The sequence below is a fragment of the Artemia sp. Qi Xiang Cuo genome, chromosome 5 (genome assembly GCF_049724085.1).
Source record: "Artemia sp. Qi Xiang Cuo chromosome 5, ASM4972408v1, whole genome shotgun sequence".
Classification (NCBI taxonomy): domain Eukaryota; kingdom Metazoa; phylum Arthropoda; class Branchiopoda; order Anostraca; family Artemiidae; genus Artemia; species Artemia sp. Qi Xiang Cuo.
This window is the reverse complement of record NC_142798.1, coordinates 8346707-8373123: the sequence shown is the minus strand read 5'-3', so window position 1 is coordinate 8373123 and position 26417 is coordinate 8346707. Positions and strand designations below refer to the sequence as shown.

Below are 26417 nucleotides of genomic sequence, written 5' to 3'. Positions count from 1 at the left end.
TATCTTTGGGGTGATCGAAAACCGTTCCAAAAGAAAATAATATCTATATTTTCTTACTGCTTCTCCATTAACAAAAAAGTAAAGAGAAAAAAACAGGTGTATTTAAATAAAGCTTCTTCCGTTGCTTTATTTAAACTAAACCCGTTTTTTCTTTCTTTAATGTTTTACAAGAGAAAGTATTTTTCGGAAATTCGAAAGTAGTTTTCTCTTGTAACTTGAAAGAATGCGTTCGTATTTATATCATAAGAAAAGGAATTGAAATTTGAAATGCTTGTTTTAGAGTCAATAATCGCTAGGTGGTTTTCCCTGTCGTCTAAACTTTTACCGCATTGCTGACTTGCTTTTTTTGAGGAGATTAAACAAAAAAAAAATAGTTTTTTTAACTGACAGTAAGGAACGACGTTAAAACTTAAAACGAACAGAAACTATTCCGTATATGAAAGGGGCTGCCCCCTCCTCAACGCCTCGCTCTTTACGCTAAATTTTTAAATTGAAAAAAATAGAGTTGTGAGAAAGTCCAACTTTAGCGTAAAGAGCGAGGCGTTGAGGAGAGGACAGGCCCTTTCATATACGGAATAATTTCTGTTCGTTTTAAGTTTTAACGTCGTTGCTTACTTTCAGTTAAAAAACTTGTTTGTTTTTTTTTATTTTTGAACGTTTTTAAATTATTCCGTATATGAAAGGGGCTGTCCCCTCCTCAACGCCTCGCTATTTACGCTAAAGTTTTTTATTAAAAAAAAGAGTTGTGAGAAAGTCAAACTTAAGCGTAAAGAGTGAGGCGTTGAGGCGGGGACAGCCCTTTTCATATACGGAATAATTTCTGTTCGTTTTAAGTTTTAACGCCGCTCCTTACTTTCAGTTAAAAAAACTTGCTTTTTTTATTTAATTTTCGAACGTTTTTTAATTAATGCAGGTTTTGATTTTGGCTCACTGTACATGAATAATTAAAACAAAATTTGCACATTAATTTTACTTTTATTTGGTTAAATGGCTTTCTCGAAACTTGTTTAATTTTATATACAAACGCTTTATTGGTAATAAATATACGTAACTTACGAATTAACTTATGTAACGAACTTTTATATTCATATTTTTTAATACGTAGATTAGGGGGCTCACCCTCTAGTCAATACCTTGCTCTTTAAGCTAAAGTTCGAATTTTGTTCCAATTCTTTAAAAATGACCGCTTAATCACAAAGGCCGTTAATTAGAATAAATATCTCTTATGAAAGTACTAAACAATCTTTGGCTTAAAGAGAAAGGTATTGACTAGGGGGTGAACCCTATCATATACGTAATATTTTCTGTTAATTCTAAGTTTTGATGTTGCTACTTACTTTCAGTTGAAAAGCTTGTCTTTTTATTTAATTTCTGATCTTTTTTTAAAATAATGCTGGGAAATCTGGCGTCCCCGTCATAGCAATGCCCCTTCCCCCATGAAAACTTCCTTCATGGAAATAACCTCCCATATAATCCCCCGAGGACTTCGGGGGATTATGTCATCCTAAAAGACATAGTTATAATATTTTTGACCATGCTTAAGAAAATGGCTATCTCAAAATTTTGATCGGGTGACTTTGGGAAAAAATGAGCGTGGGAGGGGGCCTAGTTGCCCTCCATTTTTCGGTCACTTAAACAGGCCACTAGAACTTTTAAATTCCGTTCCAAGAAGCCCTCCCACGATATTCTAGGACCACTGGGTCGATACGATCACCCCTGGTAAAAAAAAAACAAATAAACACGCATCCGTGATCTTTCTTCTGGCAAAAAACGCAAAATTCCACATTTTTGTAGATAGGAGCTTCAAACCTCTACAGTACGGTTTTCTGATACGCTGAATATGATGGTGTGATTTTCATTAAGGTTCTATAACTTTTAGGGGGTGTTTTCCTCTTTTTTCGAAAATCAGCCAAATTTCTCAGACGCTTAACTTTTGATGGGTACGACTAAACTTGATAAAATTTATATATTTGAAATCAGCATTAAATTTTAGTTCTTCTGATGTATCTATTGATCCCGTTTTCTAGAGTTTCGGTTACCATTGAGCCAGGTCGCTCCTTACTTACAGTTTGTTACCACAAACTGTTTAATAACGTTATTATATAAAAAAAACTTTTTATACCATAAAATATTTCTGTTATATTCATAACAGACCGCAAGAACCCAAACATTTGTTTTAAAAATATATAGATTTAGAATTACAGAACTCAAACAGTGTGGTAAAGAGAATTTGACCGTGGCCACTTCAGTGGCATATTTTTTAAATTTCAAATTATGTTCAAAAAGGCAAAAATAACCTTTGAATCGCAAAAACTGGTTTACTTTGTAAAAAGACAAGCATAAGTGATATTGCGACATTTCATGCCAGGAGCGCATCAAACTCACGCTTGTCTACAAAAAGCCAAATTTTATGAATGATCAAAGCTGTATCCAAGGGGGGGGGGGAGAGTTACCGGATTTAAACCCTTCTCCTCTCCCAAATGTTTGCCTTACTCCTAGAAACGTAACGCAAATACTATACTCATTTCTGTCGTATTCTTATCCCCCCCTAAAAAACGCTCCTACCCCAAAACAATAGTCCTGGATGCGCTCATGTGAATGATATGTTGTTTTTCTGGATATTAGTGTCAAACTCATATTTCAGAAGCTGAAACCTAATATGACAAGAAACCGGTTTGAAAAGCTTGTAATTCTCATTGTTTGCAACTATTTTCGAGGCTAACTAACAATTTACTCGTTGTGAAGAGTTTAATCCATTAGTCATATCATAGTTTTACCGCCAGTATCATATACAAAATATACAACAAAGAAAATGTAACATATTAGCAAGATACATATTCTTATTGTACATTTGTTTACCTCTACTGGTTTTACTAAGTGTAGACATCTATGGTATTTTTTTTGTAGATAAAAAAACGAAGAAAATAAATATCAAACAGTTTTTTCTAACTATCTATTTCCGAATTCACCGTTGCGAAGGGGCTGAAGGCAGTCAGACAATGTTCAGGCAGGAGGAAATGGTGACAGACACATTATTTAGCATATCAGAATGTGCATTATTTAACATAAAAAAGATAATTGTTTGGTTATGCTGATTCCAAAAATATCGATTTATTTAACTTTCAAGTTAACCGTCGAAAGCTACGAGCCTGACCAAACTCGTCAAATTTCTTAAAAAATGACGTAAAGACCCAGAAAAGTTAAGGAATATTCACAAAAATCCTAGTTAACTCTTATAAAAAAGTTAACTCTTATACACAATAAAAAATCCCGTTTTCTAGAGTTTCGGTTACCATTGAGCCAGGTCGCTCCTTACTTACAGTTTGTTACCACAAACTGTTTAATAACGTTATTATATAAAAAAAACTTTTTATACCATAAAATATTTCTGTTATATTCGTAACAGACCGCAAGAACCCAAACATTTGTTTTAAAAATATATAGATTTAGAATTACAGAACTCAAACAATGTGGTAAAGAGAATTTGACCGTGGCCACTTCAGTGGCATATTTTTTAAATTTCAAATTATGTTCAAAAAGGCAAAAATAACCTTTGAATCGCAAAAACTGGTTTACTTTGTAAAAAGACAAGCATAAGTGATATTGCGACATTTCATGCCAGGAGCGCATCAAACTCACGCTTGTCTACAAAAAGCCAAATTTTATGAATGATCAAAGCTGTATCCAAGGGGGGGAGAGTTACCGGATTTAAACCCTTCTCCTCTCCCAAATGTTTGCCTTACTCCTAGAAACGTAACGCAAATACTATACTCATTTCTGTCGTATTCTTATCCCCCCCTAAAAAACGCTCCTACCCCAAAACAATAGTCCTGGATGCGCTCATGTGAATGATATGTTGTTTTTCTGGATATTAGTGTCAAACTCATATTTCAGAAGCTGAAACCTAATATGACAAGAAACCGGTTTGAAAAGCTTGTAATTCTCATTGTTTGCAACTATTTTCGAGGCTAACTAACAATTTACTCATTGTGAAGAGTTTAATTCATTAGTCATATCATAGTTTTACCGCCAGTATCATATACAAAATATACAACAAAGAAAATGTAACATATTAGCAAGATACATATTCTTATTGTACATTTGTTTACCTCTACTGGTTTTACTAAGTGTAGACATCTATGGTATTTTTTTTGGTAGATAAAAAAAAGAAGAAAATAAATATCAAACAGTTTTTTGTAACTATTTATTTCCGAATTCACCGTTGCGAAGGGGCTGGAGGCAGTCAGACAATGTTCAGGCAGGAGGAAATGGTGACAGACACATTATATAGCATATCAGAATGTGCATTAATTAACATAAAAAAGATAATTGTTTGGTTATGCTGATTCCAAAAATATCGATTTATTTAACTTCCAAGTTAACCGTCGAAAGCTACGAGCCTGACCAAACTCGTCAAATTTCTTAAAAAATGACGTAAAGACCCAGAAAAGTTAAGGAATATTCACAAAAATCCTACCACAAAATTCAAGGATCAGAGAACCCCAGTATAGAGTATAGAGGCTCTCTATGCTAGGCTATACAGAATTCTCTGTACTGTTTGCCTCAAAGAAGCCAAAAAGACTATGAATCAAATATTCTGAGATAGGCAGTGAATTTAAGATCATCTATAAACTACATGTTGAAATTCCCAGTTTTTGAGGAATATCATACAGTGGTATATTCATTCCTATAACGTTACTCAGTCATTAAGAGAGAAGGGGGAGGGTGTACCAACGCCTCACAAAATAAATTTTAGGACCCTCCATTAGTATGTAGCTAAACACCGAGCGAGGTCTAGGGGAAAGAGTTAGGAATTAAACATTAATGTCTCTTCATTTGAACTAAGCCACAGCACTGTGGGTTGATAGCATTCTTCTTGTTGCAGCAAAATTTTTGGTGCTTAAATATTATCCCCTCCCCACTGAAGAAGCGAAGTTATAACGTTACTCAGTCATTAAGAGAGAAGGGGGAGGGTGTACCAACGCCTCACAAAATAAATTTTAGGACCCTCCATTAGTATGTAGCTAAACACCGAGCGAGGTCTAGGGGAAAGAGTTAGGAATTAAACATTAATGTCTCTTCATTTGAACTAAGCCACAGCACTGTGGGTTGATAGCATTCTTCTTGTTGCAAAAAAATTTTTGGTGCTTAAATATTATCCCCTCCCCACTGAAGAAGCGACGTTAGAAAAAAAATTCCTTTATATAGAATAATTGTAGCCAAGACATTTTGCATGCAGCCCCACTGTACTTAACTCCAAACTCCCTGATTTGCAAATGTATAGCCCCGAATTGTTTATTTTCCAAACGTTCAGCCCACATGTAACTTGTTTTTCCAGTTTTAGTTTCTGTTTTGTTACAGTTGATTCAATGAACCGGTACACGGGTTGAAACAAGACAGACACAGCGAGAATAGATGCAAAATATATAATTTAGGATATATATTTGTACATTACGGGGGGGGGGGGTAAAGTATATCGGTGCTGCATGGGAAATGTATGAACTGTAACTATTCTGCATATTATATAGTAAGAATTGTTTTCTAACTTAACATCTTGAGTGGGGTCGTAAACTCGTAATAATACATAAGTACCAAATGTTTTTATTTTGTAACATAAAAAATATTTTTCATATTCATACCAGCGAAAAATTTGGAGGGGGGAAGTTAAGGTTCAAATGATAAATGTGAATAAAAAAAGTAGTAAAAGACGACAACAGGTAATTTAATAATAAATACAACTTATTCGTTAGGAAGCAAGCATAAGCGATAGTGCGACATTTAATGTCTGAGCAGCATCAAAGTCAAATTTGTCGACAAAAAAACAAGTTTTATGAAGAATATGTAGCTTTTACTTGATTTTAGAGTCATGCTCGTAATTCAAAAGCAGATGCTAAGAAACTGGTTTGAAAAGTAATTCAAAATCACTGTTGATGCTTTTGGCTCATTCGTCAGCGAGAATTTTTCTCTGCAGCCAGTTCATTCAGAACAAATTCAGAGAAGAAGACCACCGATCTTTCCTATTTCTTGGACTGTATGCTTCCTACGACTACCTGTTTCACAGCTAAAAGGAAAGCTTAACTGAATATATTTGTTTTATTCTAAAATCTTTTCCTGTTAAATAATAAGAAAGGAAGGGTGGAAGGTGAAAAGAAACTGAGCCTAGAAGTTTTTTGTAAGCTAACGGTCATATCTATTTGCACTAAATTAAAAACTAGTTTTTTTTTCAACCGAAAGTAAGGAACAGTATTCAAAATGCAAAACAAACCGAAATTATTCCAAACTTTAGGGTGATACCACTCCTCAATTCCTTTCTCTTTACTCTAAAGTTTGACTTTTTACCAAAATTCTTAAAGAGTAGCTTTCGAAACCCAAGTGCCGTTTAATTGGGATAATTTTTTTTTAAGACGCTAAAATTTATATAATAACCTACGAGGGATTCAGAAGTGGACAGCCCTTCATGTACGGGATTGTTCCTTATCACTTTAAGTTGTAATGTAATTTCTTTTTTTCACTCAAAAAACATGTTTTTAGTTTTAATCTCTAATCATTTTAAACTAATACTGGAACATCCTCCCTCCTCCTTCATGGAAGTTACCCCATGAAAAATTGGTTATGCAGTTGATGGATAGCCATAGATCCATGGTATAATAACCCTGAGGTATAATACGCCCCCCCCCCTGGACAATGCCATCTTCACTGAAAATTCCCCATGAAATTTTTACAATGGATAATACTCTTTCCCTCTTCCGAAAAGTTTCCACATTTTTCCCAATAATAAATACTTTTGTCTGGAAACATTAAACGAAATTAAATATACACATTTGAACAAAGCGTAAAATACATTTCTTGTGAACTATCAATTGTTGCCAAATTTCGTTTGTTAGTATGATTATGGATACTGTTTGGACAAGTTGCCTACTTACAACTACTCTCTATAAAGAACTGTTTGATGTCCGGTTAAGCAAACCTAGTAGAACATGTGTAAACTTTACAAAAAGTGCATCCTTCTTCGTAGTTTTGCGCAAGATGGATAAATTGGAAGAACAAGAATAATGAAAGATGGAAAAAAAGAACAAACGAAAAACTTGAGCATTTTAAGAAGGAATTTTGCCCTTTATAGGTAATAGTACCTTCACCATAAAGCCCCTACTACCTACTGGATCTTGTACACGAGTATTCTGAAGCTAAATTTAATTACACTTGGAATTTGTTATAGTTGTCTTTTTCCGCTTTTTTTGCATATTGCTTCCTTATTTCCCAAAGAATGTGATAACTATTCAGTGAAAACAATTTTTTTTTAATTTAAGTAAAGACCCATACTTCAACAAGCTCTCTCTATATAAAATTTAAAAATTAAGTATTAACATTAGCTTTTAAAATATATGCCGAAGGTTGTAATGAAAAAATTATTTTTAAAAATCTAAATAAAATCTTATAGTTAACTGAAAAAGGAGAGAAATTGTGAGTTGGATCTCTGGGACGGTGAAATAATAAAGAAGAAGATCTAAAAATGTAACAAAAAATCAAGGAATCCCCAATTTTGGCTTAAACTTTAAACGGAGTTTTTTTTTATTTGATTGAAATCCCTCCATGGTGAATTTTAATGCCCTACAAAACCAAAATCTACCGGATTCTTATATTTTAGCAAATTAATCTTTGTCTTAGTTTGCTATTATTACTAATAATTTTTTAAACTTGTATGTTCCACTAATTTAGTTCAATTGGTGGAAGTAAAAAAAATACTTACTGGTGATCATTTATCTTGAGCAATTCCGTAACAAAATAACATATATTGAGAATATAATTTTCATTAGGTATATCCATAAAGTTCTCTTCTTTGCACAGCTTTCCCAGTCCTTCAAAAATTATAAAACCATGGATAGCAGGTTTTTTCTGCCTTTTTTGTATTTCATCCAACTTGTTCCGGCCATATGCATTTAATTGTCCATGTAAACCTCGATCAGAAGAAGATCTAGATCCTATTACGGAGTCAGCCCATGTTACAGCCAAGTTTGCGTATATCTGAACGGGGGAGGGGAGGGGTTGGATGAGTTGAATCACTTTCAGCTGAAGCCCTGTTTCAACAAAATTGGTATTTGTCAAGACAGGTGGTATAGGGTTTGCTGAACCACCATTTTCGTTTTTATTTGGAGTATTTTCACCAACACGTTTAGTTTTTTGTAAGATAATAATAAGAACTAGTAAATTTGTCACTAAATTATAAAGTTAGTACTAAGCCTGGAGAATAAGCTTTTGTCAGATTTTCCCTATAACTCTACCGTCATTGAACTGAACTCTGTTTGAATCAATCCCTACGAAACTCAAACTCAATTTAATGCAGCCTCTGCAACAGGCTAGGTTAGTTTATGGGGACAGAGACGTTCTTAGAGGGGGGTGGGCCACAGGGTTAGCTGCCCCAGGCTCTGCAGCAAGGAAGGGGACAGCTGGGAATTTGCCCACTTTTATCTAAATTTTTACTTCTATTTAGCTTGTTTATTTTATTTGAGTCGGGAGGGGGAGGGGGCACTGTAATTAATTTTGGAGCTTGTTCAAACTTCAGCATACACTCAAGAAGTGAGATTAGGTTAATCATAATGAAACATACCAAAATGTGATGAAAATGTAACACTTAAGAAACGAAACTATAGAAACAACGATATAGAATAATGAAAAGCAGGCTGCCCAGAACACATTATAATAAACTGGTTCCGAATTAAGACAGCTAAACTGGTTTTTTGTATATTCAACAGAGAAACTTTTTAAAGTGAGTGGATATTTGATAAATATCTTAGTTTTCCTGGTGTACCACCAACCTTTGGGACCACTCTGTGATAGGGGGAGGGGGAGATAGTGGTTAATGTTGTTGATCACATTTCAATAAAACATCCTAATAAAGTAACAATAGCACTATCGAAATTATTTTTCCAAATGTCATGATTATATTTATAACAATACCCCCACCCTCAGATGGTTACTAGTATAATTCTAACATATAGAAACAACTGGAACTAAGAAATTGTTACTTCATAATTGTAGTTTGTTTCTATTAATCGTAGTATGATATTTCTTTCTATTAATAACCATGTTTTGGAGTATTTTGAAATAATATATTAATCTGATAATTTTACTAAAATCATAGTGGAATTTTTTTCATCGGGTTAAGAATATGACACTGACTAGTAATATTACTTTCTCATTTATTGGTTTGACTTAACGGATCCCGCGTTGATGAGAAAAAAGGGGGGAAACAACACCTACAAAATTAATTGTTCCACTATGGCTGTAACCAGTCTAGACACTAGTCTCATTGTAACGGTAGTGATTATTATACTTGGAAAAAGTGTGAATGGCAAATCTATGAGTATATTTTTTTTCGCGAGCTAACTTTCAAAAGTTTACACTCAATTCGGTATAATTTCAAAATGAATGAATATGAAGAAAATTTGATCTTTTTTATGCTATATTTTCTTAAGCCTACTTTGTGTGGATTGGAAATAAATTTACCTAGATTACTGAAACGAAATTAAATGAAACAAATATAAACGGTAACCGCCTACTCTCAAGGCATTCCAATCCCCTTTGGAATTGATCCGCCTGTATTCTTTGAATGAGAAATAACGAAGCTTAGTCCATCTAGAGGTAACAATTTTTTTTTTCTTGCAAGTTTATATTATTTTCTAAAGAAGCTCCTAAGCAATATAAAAAATCGGATCTGATGACTATATAGATCTGAAGCTAATGAACAATATAACAAACCTTGTCTGTTCGGTCGATTTAAAAGCATCAGCTTAGTTGTAAAATTCTATATTTTCAAAAACCATTTTTCTATCATAAAAAAAATGAATCATAATTCAAGAACGTATTACGCTGAATTCATAAAGCTAAGTCTCATCTACCGAATAATACCAAAATTATGATCTTTCGTTGAAACTTAAAAACGGCCAAAACTATATAAAGTGAATATAAGACTTACATCATGGAAATACAAGTAACTATGGCCTCAGAAAAAAAAGATGTCCGTGAGTCGGTACAGGACGGGGCCTTATATACATTCGAAAGTCTAAACAGGTGATTCAGCAGGCATGGAACCAGATAGCAAGAAGTGCCATGTGCAATCCTAGGCCCATTTTCGTCACAGCATGGGGGTCCTCATTTCGTGATGCTCTAACCTTCGAAGACAGTTTCAAGGCTATTTTTTCTTACGTATTTTCTTGCGCACAAATACTATGTTACCATGTAGAGGAAACAAATAATTGACAACTTACCAAGTGTTTAATTAGAATAAGAAGCTTATCCTAAGTAAAAAGAAAAACTTTTGTGCAATGAGTGGTGGATTGAGGAAGGGTTAGTTCCCCTCACGTGTGAAACTTGTTTCGTTTTAAATTTTGAAGTACCTCCTTTGTTTTAGTTGAAAAAGAACTCGTTTTTTGTTCAATTTTTATTGACTTATCAAATACTTCAAAGAAACTTATCTCATCTCGCGGAGTTTTTTGGCCGGTTCCCAATCCCAGTCGTACATTGACCAAAACAGCAGTCCTCCATAACAGATAATTTGAAATTGATCCTCCCTGTAGAGAATTTCATCGAAGTAATCTGAGCTAACTTGATTGAACGGAATTTTAAAATAAGTGTCAGAGTTAAATATTTATTTTGTATGATTTCTATTGGTTTTTAGGATCTCGTTTACTACTATGTGGTATTACTTTCTCAAAGTCTGGTAAACTTTGTAAACTATATATTTTCCCAATGATTAAATTAAATAGAGCTCTCTGATTTTTAATTACATTGTAAACATATGGTTAAAAAAGTTAACTCTTATACACAATAAGAAAACTAAGAAATATTACTATTTAAAATCACTGAAAACAAAGCTTAATGTAGCTCTTAGAACTATAAGTCCCCAAAAATATTCTACCTGGGCTTAAGGTATCCAGCCTCACATATTTTGGTCACTGTGCCATATAGAAATGTAAACATAACATTCAAATCTTAATTTAAGAAAGGGCATCACAACGAAAAGAATACCCCATAGCAAAAATAATAAAGGTGTAGGCCTGAAATACACTCAGGAATCAAGAAGGGTCTGACAACAATTTCTTAAAGCTCATTTCAAATCTCTTTGGCCGTCCAATAGGCCTTAGATAACATAGCAATTCAAAAACACTCTTTAGATTTATGACCCACCACCAAGAAAACTAACTGGCTCTCCTTTTTAATAGCTCTTATGTACTTACAGGTCCCTGTACTATGTATACTGCAAGGTATACTATATTACAGCTCATTGCAACACTATCTACACGCCAAGAAATATTTTATTCTATTGGGTTGAAAAAGACAACCCATATTCAGAGAGGGTATTTTCATTCACTAAAATTAACCATAAGATCAAAGTATAAAGGAAACCTTTGATATTTGATTTTGCTTGGATACAACATTAAAAAATAAAATACATCTTGTACAGCTTTGAAGGGAATAGTGCTATTGATGTAAATTGTATAGAGCAAAAGGCTAGTCAATTTTATAACTAATGTTAAAGCATGTCTTTTCCTTTTTTCATTTGTATGTAATCTACTCTGTGCTGAACATTATTTATTAGCATAAAATAGACTTGACGATTTATACCTTATTAATTCAAAGCTTCTTTACGAGAGTTTTAATATATATCAATCACAAGATTACACATACGTATTCAGATTTTCTGGTGCTGATCGAGAAATCATCTTTAATTTTGTTATTATGGGTACGTTTCAAGCTATTTAATGTCTTTACTAATTAATTTAGGCGTATTTGTTTCCAGAATGCCCTGCAAAACAACATTCCATTGAAAGCCATGGAGGCCTGGATTTTCTTATGAAGAAGAATATGAAAAATACAGTGAGAAAGAATTTGGGTTTATTGATTGAAGGTAAGATTAACAGTGTTAGCTTGGAATTAAAAATTTAAAATAGAAAGTATTTTTTATTATGGTGCATAGGCCACCCAGTGCTTTCTTGGATGAGATTGTCACAGAGTCTGATGAGTTAATGAGATTAGTTTTATTTACAAGAATCAAAAGGGATTTTGACTTTAGTTGTAAGTTTTCCAATTTGTGATTTTATTTTTTATTATATGGTTTAGAATGTAACACTAGAATCCGTAGTGATCCTGGGACTTCGAATGATGCTTCAACGGATGACCTTTCTTGAGCCAGAGCTATTCTAATATTATATTATACCAAGCGTCAGACTGTCTTCAAGTAATAATTCTTTTGACTTTTCTTAGGACAAATCAAGGTAAGAAAACACTGTTCTGTGAACTAAAAAGGAAAAATTAACCTCTGTAAAAAGTAACCTCTGAAGAATGCTTGGTTAAAAAGGTGTGAATTTGAAAACTTTTGAAAACAATTTTAGTGGAAGGTGGAAAAAAGTAACAATTGATGCCGTTTTCCTTCACCCTATGTACATTTTTAAGTGTGCCGCAAGGATCTGTTCTTGGTCTACTTCTTTATATGGTGTGTTCCAAGAAAAGACATTAAATGTAATGGACAGCTTTTAAATTTCATTTGCTGATAGCAAATGGTTTAAGAGATTTTTTCCAGTTTGAGTTATGTTATCATTAAACATTACAAAGATTAATTTTATATGATATTGCAAAGGAGGGAAGTAGGGTTATGTTAATGGTAAAATTTCACTTTTGAGTAAACCTGCATTTCAAGTCTGTGAAACTTTTTTGTTTAGACTTTTGCAATGAATAATATAAAACAAAATTATTCTACAAAAGAAGTTAAACACACAAGAGTTATGAGTAATTTTAACCAAAGATATGCAAATATAAAGTTTACTGATTTTCTAAGCGTAGAACAACCTTAAATGCTCATGAATAAATGAATAAAACCTATAGTCATCAGAAGTTATTGTAAATAGAAACAAAAAAAAAGATTTCTATAGGTCAGAAGTTGGAAAAAACTCGTTAAGAGCAATAATCATGAAAGACTCATGTTTCCAAATGACATCTAGCATAGAAGTCTACACGCATGTTATATACATGAACTACGTCATGCATTTTCTTTATATGACATCATTTATAGCATAAAAAGGGCCATTTGTCAGAATAAACACAACTAAGCTTTCAGTTTTTTAGTAAAACCTGTTATACAATGTGTTCAGAAATTACAATCACCCTTTTCTGAGTTTTCTGATCGACTAAGATACAATATATCTGTTGGGACACGTCTCCCATTTATATATCCCTACCATACCCTCTATTCTATTCACCCAACATTCCACATGAATCCAAAACTGAATTAATCTGCCCCATCCAAGAAAATCTTCTTTTATTTAACAGAGAATCCGTCAACGCTACCCACACTAACCTATGCTTTTCCATACTTATCCGTCTTTTAAAATATTTCACCATTTTTCATAGCATCCTGCTTCTTAACGACAAAATTCCCGAATCATCTTTAATTGCTAAGCTAATCAACCTATCACTTAGACATAGCATCCTTTTATAATATTTAAAATTGCAATTTTCTAATGTAGCACCCTTGTAAAACCCCCAAACTTCTGCTGCATAATTCATTTACAACCTAATCACAGCCTCAAAAACCCGCTTTCGTAACTCAATGTTTCCAACACTTACTGACCTGAACAGACTGCTTAAAACCATTCCTATTACCCTATTCTTTTTTTTATAACATATTCTACATACCTGCTCCACTTACCCTCCCCACCTTGTTAACCTACACCCCAAGTAAACAAACTCATCAATAACAGATAAATTTTCCATTCCAAACCTAAACTTCTCTTTTCCCCTTTCTTGCTTCCCACAAGAAACAAAAATGCTGATTTACTAACATTAAGTACTAACTTTTCCTCTTATAAATATCCCTCTAAAATATCCGTAAGCCTCTCTAGTTTTTTTTTTTTTTTATTTTGCCAACAGGACAGTGTCATCAGCAAACATTAGAGCAAAAAAAAAGAAATGCGTCAAATTAAGCTGTTCTACTACTGGTGCCTGGATTTACTCAAACTTATCCTCTAAATCATTAGGATACAGTGAAAAAATGTTGAGGAAGCCATACAGGCTTGCTTTACTCCAACTTCATTTACCACAACTCTAAAAACAGATTTCTAGGCCCTTACTACCGTCTGAACTAACAAATAAATATCAACTAATGTTTCTACAAAACGTTTTGGAAGGCCTATATGCAATAAACTCTTTATTGATAAATGCTTTATAACCTCATCAAATAATCCCCTAAGATCTAGAAACGCAGACCATAATCTTTCATCCTTACTCCTAGTATACTTCTTAATTAATGAATCAAGTATAAACATTTTATCTACTGCAGAATAGTTATCTTAAATCCCGCCTGTATTTTAATTAATTTTCTCCACTTTTTCAACCATAGATCTAATATTATACATAAAATCTTGCAAAACCACTTACCCAGATTGATCCCAAGTGAATATTTCTATAGTTCGGATGTGAGGACGCATCACTACAAGCTGCAGATCGTCTTGGCTAAGCAATTCTTAAAATTATCACACACATTTAATATGAGTGTAATTTCTAATGTCAAATTTGATTTACTGCAGAATAGTTCGGATGTGAGGACGCATCACCTTTTTTCAAAAGGGGGACTACAATTGAGATTGCCCATTGCGAGGGCCACTAAAGCTTTTAAAAGATACCAGCAAATATTACAGATATTAATAAAGGGGTTGAAGTCCCGCTTGAGGTCCAGAGACGAGTTTGTATACCATTTGTTCCAGGAGCAGAAGATCTCTTCACGTACTTTCATTCTTTCCAAAACTCTTTTTCTTGGATAACCACTACAAGCTGCAGATCGTCTAGGCTAGGCAATTCTTGAAAATTATCACACACATTTAATATGGGTGTAATTTCTAATGTCAAATCTGCTCTTCTACCTATCCTTTTTTTCTTAATTTTCACACCAATTTTCCGCAGGCGGTATTACCTCTTCTTGCTTCTGGTTTCCTTAATTTTCATTGAAAAGTTGCGGAAATTTAAAACTATTACAGCCTCTTTTGCCTCCCTTAGGGAATCTTTAGTTAAGAAGTGTACTAAAACTAAGAGTGGCAGATAATGGTCTGTGTTACTAGATCTTAGGGGAGGTTGACCCCCCACAGCCCCTTGGGAAACAATTATATCATTTATTAAAATTTACCTAACAGTTAGCCTATATATAGTGCTTCTTATAAGGAAAAGAAGGAATATCCGATCCTTGGATTCCAAGAGCCTAAGGATATTAATGCAAAGCATTCAGGAAATGTTCAGCACAGTTTTGAACTAAATAAAAGTCCCCTTTATGGATGGAATTTGTCATAGGAATGTATCCCAGGAACAAGCTAGTGTGTTAGGTTGGAATTTTCAGGGCATAATGAAGAAAATGTTTAATTGACAAAGGGGTGATATGTCTAGGCTAGTGCTATTACTACAAGCAAAACTTTAACTATTTCTGATTCTTTTACTACTACGTCTACTAAGGTAAATGTTCAAGAAATTGTTGAGGTCGAAGCCAAAACAAATCAAAACATACTTTTTGGAATTTTGTTGTACAAAAGGTTTATCACCATCACTTATGCACTGCTTGAACCAATGCTTAAAAATTACGTCAAAAAGGATGTTGAGTCAACCAAAAAAACCATGCACATAACACTGCTACTACTTTAATTATTTCCACTAATACCACTAACACAACTGCTACAAAACTATAACAAGTGCTACTTCAACTGCTCAGGAAATGGGAAATGAGGTTAAAATCTAACCAAACAGTTAAAGGTCTCTTTAGATCCTGCAGTACAGCCAAAAGTATTGCCTCATCTGGAATCTGAAATTCAGATCCTACATGAAAATTTAGTTAACTCTAAGTTCCCGGGGCTCCCTAGTCCTCCCCTGGCACATGAAGAGAATGTAGGGAAAAGGGAACACAGGCTGCTTATATTAGGTTGAATATTTCATGACAAGTTGGAAAGAATGTTAGTTCAAAATGATTTAAAAACAAAATTAACAAAATTATAAATCCGTATTTGTAACTCCATTAAACAAATAATCATTAAAAATAAAATCAAATAATTTGCCAAGCATGAAAGTACCACAAATCAGCATCGCTAAATAAATGAAACCCAAAACGAACAGAAATTACAATAAAAAGCCGAGTCAAACTCAAAACGAGCAGAAATTAACATATGTTGGGCTCAAAACCCCTATGCCTTCCTAAGGCCAGAACAAAATTTGCACTTAACTGAAAAAAATATAAAGGTTTTTACTTTTATAACTTTAATAAATTAAATAATATTAACATTCTGATTACTAAACATCAGTATATATATACTAAACTGACAATGCACATGCCCTGAAGGCTTTTTGGGGGGGGGGGGATTCGTCATTCTTAAAGACCTAATTTTCAAAACTTTCAACTACGTTGAATAAAATGGCTATCAAAATTTTTTTATTGGATGTATTTGGGGAAAAGGTGGCCGTGATAGGGGGTTAGTTGCCCTCAAATCACTTTCGACTATTAAAAAGGGCACTAGTTCTTTGAGTTTCCAATCAAATGAACCCTTTTTCAAGTTTCTACGACAAAGATTTCAATAATTAGGGCCTACCTTATATGCCCCCAGGGCATAACTTATAACCCTTGCCCTGACAACAGTTACTGTTGTGGTAGAATTAAAAGTATACACATAGTGCCTTCTGCCTAGCTCAAAATCTGTGCTAATTTATCCTTAAAGGTCTAACTTAATAATGTAAGTGGTTCTTGCAGTATTGCTTTGTTATAATTTGAAAGTCTACATGCTCATAATTTGTTTTGTTTTGTTCAACATCCGCTTGAATTTTCCTTAAAAGCTTCACCTTAGCACCCTTAGCTTGCAAAGTAGCAACAGTTGTAGTAGCATTAGTAGCAATATGCACACAGAAGCATTGGTTTGTTCAACATCCCCTTCGATACACGCTGAAAGTTTCCACTTAATATCGTCAACTACTCTTGAAGCATTTGTGAAACGTCCTATTAACAATCTGTACGGTCATAGTGTATTTTTGATTTATTTCAAGACAGTTTTAATTTAGCCCAAATTTTTGCCTTAATACCCATAGTTTTGATAAGGCATAGTCTCAGTATTAGTATTGATATTACTAGATTTAGTAGGAACTGTAATAGCGGTAGTTCTCGGACACTCTCGGATCTCTCGGACTGGGACCATCTCGATGCCATCCAAGTGAAGACGAGACTCTTAGGATTGTAGATCAACTCGGGCAAGACAAAAAGTTACTCCCCACTGGACATAAGGGGCAGGGATACTGCAGTGGAGCATGTGGTGGAGTTTAAATACCTTGAAAATACAGTTGAAAGCACGGGATCTAGTTTAAAAGAGGTGCAGTCGATGACTGGACAAACCAGTGGAGCTTTTAAACGACTAAAGCCAGTTTGGCGACCGAAAAAGTACTCCACCAAACTGAAACTAAGGCTTTTCAATAGTAACGTCCTCTCGGCCTTCCTGTATAGTAGTGAGTGCTGGAAACTTAACCAACAACAGGAAAAGAGGATTCTTGTATTCGACAACAACTGTCTTCGAAGAATACTAAACATCGACTGGAGAACACATGTAACAAACCAGTCAGTTTTATCTATGTCGTGCCATCCCCTAGTAATAGACGTCATCAGCCAAGGAAGATGGAGTTACTTGGAGCATGTTATCCGTATGAGGGAGGATAGACTTCCTAAAACTGTACTGCAATGGCAGCCACAGTGATCTCGTAGAAGAGGACGACTGAAAAATACACTTCGTCGCACCTACAAGCAGGACCTTAAACGCATCAATACGACGGTCCAGCCCCAGTGGGAAGATATATGGGCAGCAGCAAATATGAGGGATGATTGGCGGCCCTTCCTGGATGCCCTGGGTGCCTCTGGTGGCACAGGAGGAACTAAGGTCCAAGGTAAGGTAGTACTAGTAGTAGTGTTAAGATTTTGCTTTTTGGTCACTAGAACATCCCTCTAAGAAAGTCGTATAATTTTCATTATTGATGTATCCTTTTAATAAACTGAAATTTCATTTACTATTTGCAATATTCATCTCAATACTATATGCCTTACACCTAGTTGCCATGGAAGTAGTAGATAAAGAAGTATTTGGTAACCATGGTAGTGATAGTAGTATTACCAGTAAATTGCTCATATTGCCGTATAGGCAAATGATGTCCCTCTTTAAGTACTCTATGGAAGTTTCTACTTAATGCCAAAATTAATTCGTGAGATACGCTCTTATAACAATGTACTTATACATAGCTTTTTTTGATTTAGCTCAGAGTTCCCATCAGTATTGTAATTAGAGTAGAATAATAAAATTAGTGGTGGTAGTTGTAGTCGTATTGGGAGCGTAAAAATATTGTCTTTTTGATTTTCTCCTTTATCATTTCCTAAAAGTTCCAAATTAATATACTCAATCATTCCTAGTTACATCCTTTATACAATCCGTTTGCACATACCGTTTTTATATAGTTTAATATTCCCCTTAGCATTCTCTGAAAAGCTAACCTGAATGCCCTTTGTCTCCATTGACAGTAAATTTTAAAATTGTATAATTTTCTCAATAATATATATATAATTTGTAAGCTATGAACGAATTGCCTAGCTTTTAGCCCTTGCCCTGACGACTATGGGGAGGTGAATATCCCCAAAAACATAATTACTGGACTTTTCAACAATTTTGAACAATATACCTTTGTTAAAATTTTTATTGGATGTATTTGGGGAAGGATATGCTTGTTTTTTTAGGGGGGGGGGCTGATTGTCCTTTAGCCATTTTTGACAATTAAAAGGCCAGTAAAACTTCCAAATTCCAATCAAATTACCCCCATCTTATCCCAAATTTATACCATCACCTCTTCCATATAAACTTTATACACCCCGGGGTAAAATTTACAACCGTTGCCTCTGCGTTCTGGGTGGTTGTGTTCATCAAGGCAAAATGAAATTCTACTACATTTTTTAGCATTGAATTAGAATTTTAATACATAGATAGCCAATATGTTCTTGATTCAAAATTCTTAGATACAAAAAGGATCAAACATTAAGTATTATTGAAAAATTATATATTAGGCTCCCAATTTCAGAGGCAGTAATTACAGACAATGAAATATTCGTTTCAATAGTTTCTAGTGCAAAAACTATTGTGTTTTGAACAGAAATCATGCCGTGTCTTAAAAATAATATTATATGCTGAAAAAAACTTACAAAGGTTGGAGCCGAAAAGCTAAAGCTTTAATTCAAAGCTCAAAATGGAACTAGGCATGAATTTCTAGTTTGGATAATATTTGAAGTTTTATTCTGGTCTGCAGTGAAACTACTTGTTACAGGCCCATTTAGCCCCTTTCAAAAAAAGTGAAATGAAATAAGGCTTGCTGAGTAAAAAGTAAAACTGCCTTATTCTTCTGAGGCTATGAAGCTGCTCGATTGTTGCTGGACCTTACCACTGATTTTTAATTTCGAATATTCCAGATTGAGACAATAAGGTTCTTAAGAGCTTCTTCGGACAAAAGGAATCCACTTTGGGTAAATTTACGCGTTAAATATTATCTAGAAAGTCTTAATTATGAAAACCTTACGAAACATCATTATTAAATATAAATTATTCTTAAAAAAAAATATCACGATAAAAGATAAATTACTCTTAAAACAAAAGAAAATATAAGAAAAGATTCAAAGTCTATTTGCAGGAAGAGGTGATACTGAAAATTGACCCAAAAGATCACCCGTGTTTATGCCTATGTGTAGTAACATTATGTATTCTTAGACCTCAATAGCCTAACATATGATAAACACAAAAGGTTTAAGGTTCGGATCCGACTTGTTATCATCAAGCATTTTTTAGCACTTAACTTTAAACCTTGTTTTCTTTTAGGTCAAAAAAATTCAGCCTCAAGATTGGGATTAGCTTGCGAAGATGGATGGGACCTAATTTGCACTGGTGAGACTATAAATGACTGTAGCTGCCTTAAATTCTATGAAAATGAATGTGTTCGTTACTCAACCGCTGAACTAATTTGCGGTGAAAACCTTCCTATAATCCATTCAGAGTTAAAAAACAAGCTTCTTTTTGTGTATCCAGACTATCTTTATCTGGGTGCCTGGATAGGACTAAAATACAACGGTAATGAATTTATTTGGGTGGATGGAAGTGGGTTGACTGTCGAATACTGGAACCCACCAACAAACATATCCACAGGTGAAGGTAGCTGCGTACATTTTGTTGGAGATGAAGAACAAGCTTACGTTGGACAAGATTTCAAATGGAAGGATAGCCCTTGTACTCAGTACCGACCACTTGTATGCGAGAAGAAGCCAACAACAATTACAACTTTACCAACTGAAATTACAACTTTACCAACAAATACTGAAGCTATCTCAACTACTCTACAACCAGAAACAACAATTACTGAGCAACCTGATGCGTGTCCTCCAGGTTATGTAGAAAAATGCTTTGATAGCTCCTGCTATTGCTATGGAGTGAAAAAAGACACGCCTACATATTGGGGAAACGCTGTTGCAGTCTGTAAGAGTGAAGGCGCTGATCTGGTTTCCATTCATTCCGCAAGAGAAAATGGCTTTATAAATGAAATACTAGCAGGAAAGAATGCTTGGATCGGCTGCTTGTTTAGTTCGACTATCTGGGTAGATGGTACCAGCTTCACCAACTATACTAACTGGCGCAGTACTTATAATGCTCACACTTTAGGCTATATGAATAACGCTGCATATAACGGAAAATGGCTGGCTGTGTCCTCCTTTGATCTTCAGCTGTATTACGTATGCAAGAAACTAAAAGAGTAATACATAAATAATGATTATCAGCATATTTCCACAAAATAAAAAGTATAATGCCTGCATTTACATATCTGCAACAACTTAGTAGGTCAGAACCCTTTGGAAAAAGGGAAAACTTAAATTTTTCGGTTATATATTATTAAGTTTGCAAGTTAGCAGTTGTCCCCTTTTGGTTTCATTAAAATAAATGAAATTCAATTGAGAATTGGTTTAAAAATTAACTGCCATACTGTTAATTGCGGAAGGATCGCACCTCCTTCTAAGCAAAAAGAGTTCATCTGGACTTTTACTCCATAGTGGATGAAACATATTGCTTGAAAGCATCAGCTTGATCCCCTGCATTTGAGAAAATATGGGACAGAATTACCAAATATATTATATAAAATTGTTCACTACGCTCGCTTTCCTAAGAATTTCACAGTGATATCAGACTAAGTAAAACTAGTACTAATAAAAATAGCCGTAATATTTGCATTTATAAGGTAAATTTAGACCTGAATATTTCTCTTTCTCTTGTAAATAATTTCGGAGACCACACTGCCTTTCCATGACAATAAAATAAAAGTCCAAAATAGGGACAAAATTCTATTTAATAGACAGTGTACGGAAATTCACAAAAAATACCAGATATTTCGGTCACATATACAGTGACCGTCATCAGTACTAAAACTAAACTAAAACAATTTTAAACAAAATTTTATATGCGAAATCAAATAAAACTACATATTGTTTAATTCTCTAATTCTTTTCAAAGCAAAGGCGGAAGCTAGCCTCTTTAACCTTCTTGGATTCAGTTCATAAGTGTTCAATGATATAACATTTGGACAAAGGTCAACTACATTGGGTTAATTGAACTTTACTCTGTCAGACTTTAATAAATTATCATAGATAGAGTTCAGCCCAAATTCACCTGTATCCTGATTCAAAGCAATATTCTTGAATAAGATTTTCTTTATTTCAAGAGTTTCACTAAAATTTTTCTTTAAACCCCGATCCTTAAAAATCAAAGAGACATTCTCGAACAAAATGAAATGGTCTGGAAAATTGAAAATATGTTCTGAAAGGGCTGAAGCAAAATCTTCAACTTAGAATCTTGCTTTAAACCCAAAGAAATAGAATCTTTATGCTGTAATAATCTCATTTCCAAACACTGGTTAGTACGTCCCATATATTAGCTTCCGCAAGTACTTGGGTCTGATAAGCCCCACTTTGTTGCCCCAATGAGGTTAGATCCTTCCCAGGATTTAGAAAACTACCCAAAGTATTAAAAAACATGTTTAAAAAAATATAAATCTAATGCAATTGCTTCAATATTCTCCACAAAAATATTAGCTAACAAAGGGGATAAAAGGACCCCATAGGTAGACCATTTATTTGTTCGAAATACTCCCCTCTGAATTAAAAAACATAAGAGAACTTATTGCAAAACCTTACTAAATACATAATTACAGAAACTTCCAAATCTGTTTGGCAACTAATCAAATCCAAATTTCTTAACAGCTTTCCTTCTAGAAGAGTTTCGGCTGCTTCTACATCAATATTTATGCACATTGATATAATGTCGACGCTTGAAAGCAAAGAACTTGAAGAAATTTCTACTTTTTTCAATTTTTCAACCCAATTCGAAAAATTCTTAATGAACGAAATTTGTGTAGACAAAAGTGGTTTACAGATTGACAATAACCACTTGCTCAAAACACTTTTTGGTGACCTTTTACTTGACACAATTGGTCGTAATGGCAGGTTAGGCTTATGAATTTTGTGTCCAAATAATTTGGGACACAAGGAACTGCGTGGCAGGCATTCGTAATAAAGTTGAGGTGTTATTTTTCCAACATCCTTTAAACACTTTAATTCGTTCTTAAACTCATTTGTAAAAGAGTCTGTTGGATTATACGATAGCTTCTTGTATGGTTTTTCATCATTTAGTAAATTTCTTAATTTTGATTCGTACTCCTCAGTATTCATGCCAACTAAAGTGTTACCCTTATCTGCTTTTGTAATGGTAATTGAACCGTCCTTTTTCAAGTTTTTAAGAATTCTTATGTCTTTGATGGTTGCACTAGGAAATTCGAGTTTCAATACAAAATTAGACAGGGTTTTTACGGAAGAAGCTTTTACTAAGCTAACATCTCTTATTAGATTTATAATTTTACGCAAAGGTGTTTCTATTGAAGAGATAATGTCTTCCACGGGGACTTTATCCTGTTGAAAACAAAATTTCGGACCCTTTTCAAGCATTAACTGTTCTTGTTCGAAATTGAAAGTTTGAGTTCACTTTTGAAGAGTCAGAAGAGACCCAAGGGAACCGAAACCCCTCCCCCCACCCCCAACTTCCTTTTCTCCACCCATTCAATAAAAATTTTGAGATGACTATTTTGCCAAAAATAGTTCAAAGGTAAGATGAGAAAACTCTGGTGTCAAAATACCCCCCCCCTAGAGCCCGATGGCAGGTGTCCTAAGTTATGTCCTGGGGGCTTATACAGCTCTTATGGAAGGGATGCTCGTACAAACTTCATAGAGGGCTTATTTGATTGAAAATTGGGATTTTTACTCGTTTCAAGCTTGTTTTGCATATTCAGTTTGTTTCACTCGTTTTAAAATTATTTATGCATTTACATTACCTCCTCATTGAGTGCCGCCCAAAGGCAGCTCAGGTGCGTCCCCAGGCGGTGGATAGGGGAAAGTCCTCCAGATATGGAGGATTCCTTTGAATAACCAATAAGAAGACACGAACCAGGGGGGGCCAGTTAAACCTTAAACAGGGTCCTTAAACATAACTGGGACCCCTAACTGTGGGGTCGAACACAGTTAAAGAGGAGCTAAGGCCCTCTTTTAAGGTTCTATGCTGGGCCCATTGGCGCGTGGACACGTCCCGACAGAGTCAAACCCTAGTCCCAGGTATGTGTAAATATTCAGCGAGCAGAACGCTGTGAGGGTGGAGCACTCTCAGGATGGAGAATTATCAAAGAGCTTGAGATGTACAGATGGGACGTTATTGACCTCTTGGAAACTCACTTACCTTGTTCATGAGAACAACGATGCGGTGACATCATACTTTCGTACTCTGGTAGATCTGATGGCAAACACCAAAAAAGTATTGGCTTTCCCCTGACACGCAAAGCGTAGCGCAGACTCATAGTTAAAAAGCTAGTCTCAGAGCACCCTATAATGATTCGGCTGCGAGCGAAAGTTCAAAACATCACCGTAATCCAAGTGTATGCCCCCGACTCCTCAAGACCTAATAAGGAAGTTGACACCTTCTATCAACAACTTCAGTCTATAACTGATGAAGTCCCATAGAAAGATCTCCTCGTAGTAATGAGTGACTTCATTGCTATCACTTTAGAAGCTACACAATCTGACAGTGATCTCTTAGGCAGATTCTGTCTTGGGAGACGAAACGCACGTTTCTTATCCAGTAAGACTCAAGGGAATAGATGTTATTGAACGGGCTAACGAACAATTAAAAATTTGTGTTATGGTGCGATGTTATTAACCGGAATTTGAGGAGGGTGACCGCAGTAATAAAAAAGTGGAAATAATTCCAGTGAGGGCCCCTTCTAATGAATCAGTGAAGCACTGGGTATGGATTTTTACACGCCACCTACAGAGCCTGATTCAATTGGACATTTTAATCCTATTACGGATATTAGTAGGGTTCTGGGAGGTAAAAATATATTGAGTAGGTTATTATTGTCCAACATATCTATCAAGCTTTTGGACTGAATTTAAACTAAATAACCACATGAAACACTAAAAACAACATGTATACCAGTCTCTGAAAACAGTTGAAAGCAATAAGGCAATTTTACGTTTATGAAATTTTCAGAATTCCCTATTGCAAAGTGATAAGATCAGCTTAGACTGTCAGGCTAAACTCACAAATGTGAATAACCCACAAAATTCAAATCCTATTAAAGAACATCAACCCATAGCAGTCTCTTACGCCCACACTCAAAGAGACTCTAGTAATGCCATGCGAGTGTTAAATGTAGTTGAAACATTGGATTGGGAGGATTGTATGTGCACAGCCTTGACTAAACTAATTATAACAGTAAATAAGGCAATCTGACGGTTCTGGCACACAAATTATCCTATGATTCTATCACCAGAGGACAGGTTGGCCATTAAAAATAAAAAAATATGTTGGGTTTGTGAGGGGAAAATTCAAGAGGGTAAAGATTGGAAAGGGAGCAACGGGAAAGGGGCTAAGGGGAAACGGAGTAAAGGGAAACTCCACAACCATGATCTTTTATGGCAGAAAATTTTATCGAGAGGTAGTAACTTTCGGGGATCGGCCCATCAATCGTGCAATGTAGATGTAAGTCAACAGTACTTTATACTGGTTTTTATACACAATTCTAATTATGATTTAAGTTTATTTTACCAGGATTGGTACGTATGCAAAAAGGTGGAGTGGTAGATGGCGCATGGGTAGATGGTTCTTTTTCCTATTATATTAGACCCAAGTTATTTGAGAAGTTGGTGCTCTTAGAATTCAAACGGAAAACCCTAGACAATGGACACACTTGCTTGAATAAAATCCGTGTTTTATGCTCCTATAGTCTCTTCTCCAAATACCTTAGGCAATTGATTCAAGTACAGAAAAGTGACAATTTTGATAGTTTTCCTCTCCTTAAACACCGCTTTCCAGCTGATGAAATGTTTGATTTATTAACGTGTAAGGGCATATAAGCATATGATTACTACAGCTCTACCTCGAGGTTAAGTAAGGAGAAGCTTCCGCCCATTGAAGTCTTTTTTTCACTTACTGATAGTCAATGCACCACTACCGAATATGAATTTTTAAATAGGGGTTTGGGCCAAGGTGGGATAACAGATGGATGGGATTATTGTAAAATGTACTTGGCATATGATGTCTTGATTCTTTTTTCCGTCGTCTGTAAGAACACGGATGTATCTATTTGTAATTTGGGTTGGAATGAGGTTGTTTATTTTTCAACTCTTCATCTGGGGATTGATTGAATTCTAAAAATCAGTAAAGAAGAAATGGGTCTGATCATTGACGTGGATCAGCACTTATTTGTAAAAAGATCAATGAGGGGAGGGTATGTTCTCACGGGGACCATATCATGAAAACTGATCCAACTGGGCAGAACTCTGTCGACGGTGTAAAGTCCAATGCAGTTTTTCAGATATAAATTGTCTGTACCCCTAGGCAAGTTCTCATTAATGTGTGCCATGTGGTAATTGCAAATGACTTGACGATCCTTGTGCTTCAAATTTCAAAGAAATTTACACTGATGAGGAGAATGGACAACAAGGATGCTTTTTTTAAAATTGACGGTGAAATACCGATGGAGCTACATGACTCAGGAAAATATTTTGTTTCCTCGTACGTAAATAGACTTATGACAAAGGACTCTTTGAGTCCTTACAATTTATCTTCGGTAGAAGCTAGGAGTATGCACTGGACCCCTTCAAAGCGAAAACTAATTGCCAACCTTGATCTGAAGCAGAACAGTGTTGTTCATCGTTTGCTATTTCGATTGATGATAGCCAATGGTTTCAGGGTCACAAAGATAAATAGAGCCCGCTAATTCAACCAAAAACCTTATTT

The 26417-nt window shown here is 34.8% G+C and overlaps 1 protein-coding gene across 1 annotated transcript in view; it reads left to right on the top strand.

The window, feature by feature from the left end:
* Positions 1 to 22851, top strand: part of LOC148951776 (C-type lectin domain-containing protein 38-like) — a 94515-nt gene extending 71664 nt beyond the window's left edge. Inside the window, exons 2-3 of the mRNA XM_089088711.1 lie at positions 11798 to 11905; positions 19911 to 22851. Coding sequence (XP_088944837.1) covers positions 11851 to 11905; positions 19911 to 20839 — 984 coding nt within the window. The 5' untranslated portion in view covers positions 11798 to 11850 and the 3' untranslated portion in view covers positions 20840 to 22851. The remainder of the gene's footprint in view (positions 1 to 11797; positions 11906 to 19910) is intronic.
* Positions 22852 to 26417: the final 3566 nt, after the last annotated feature.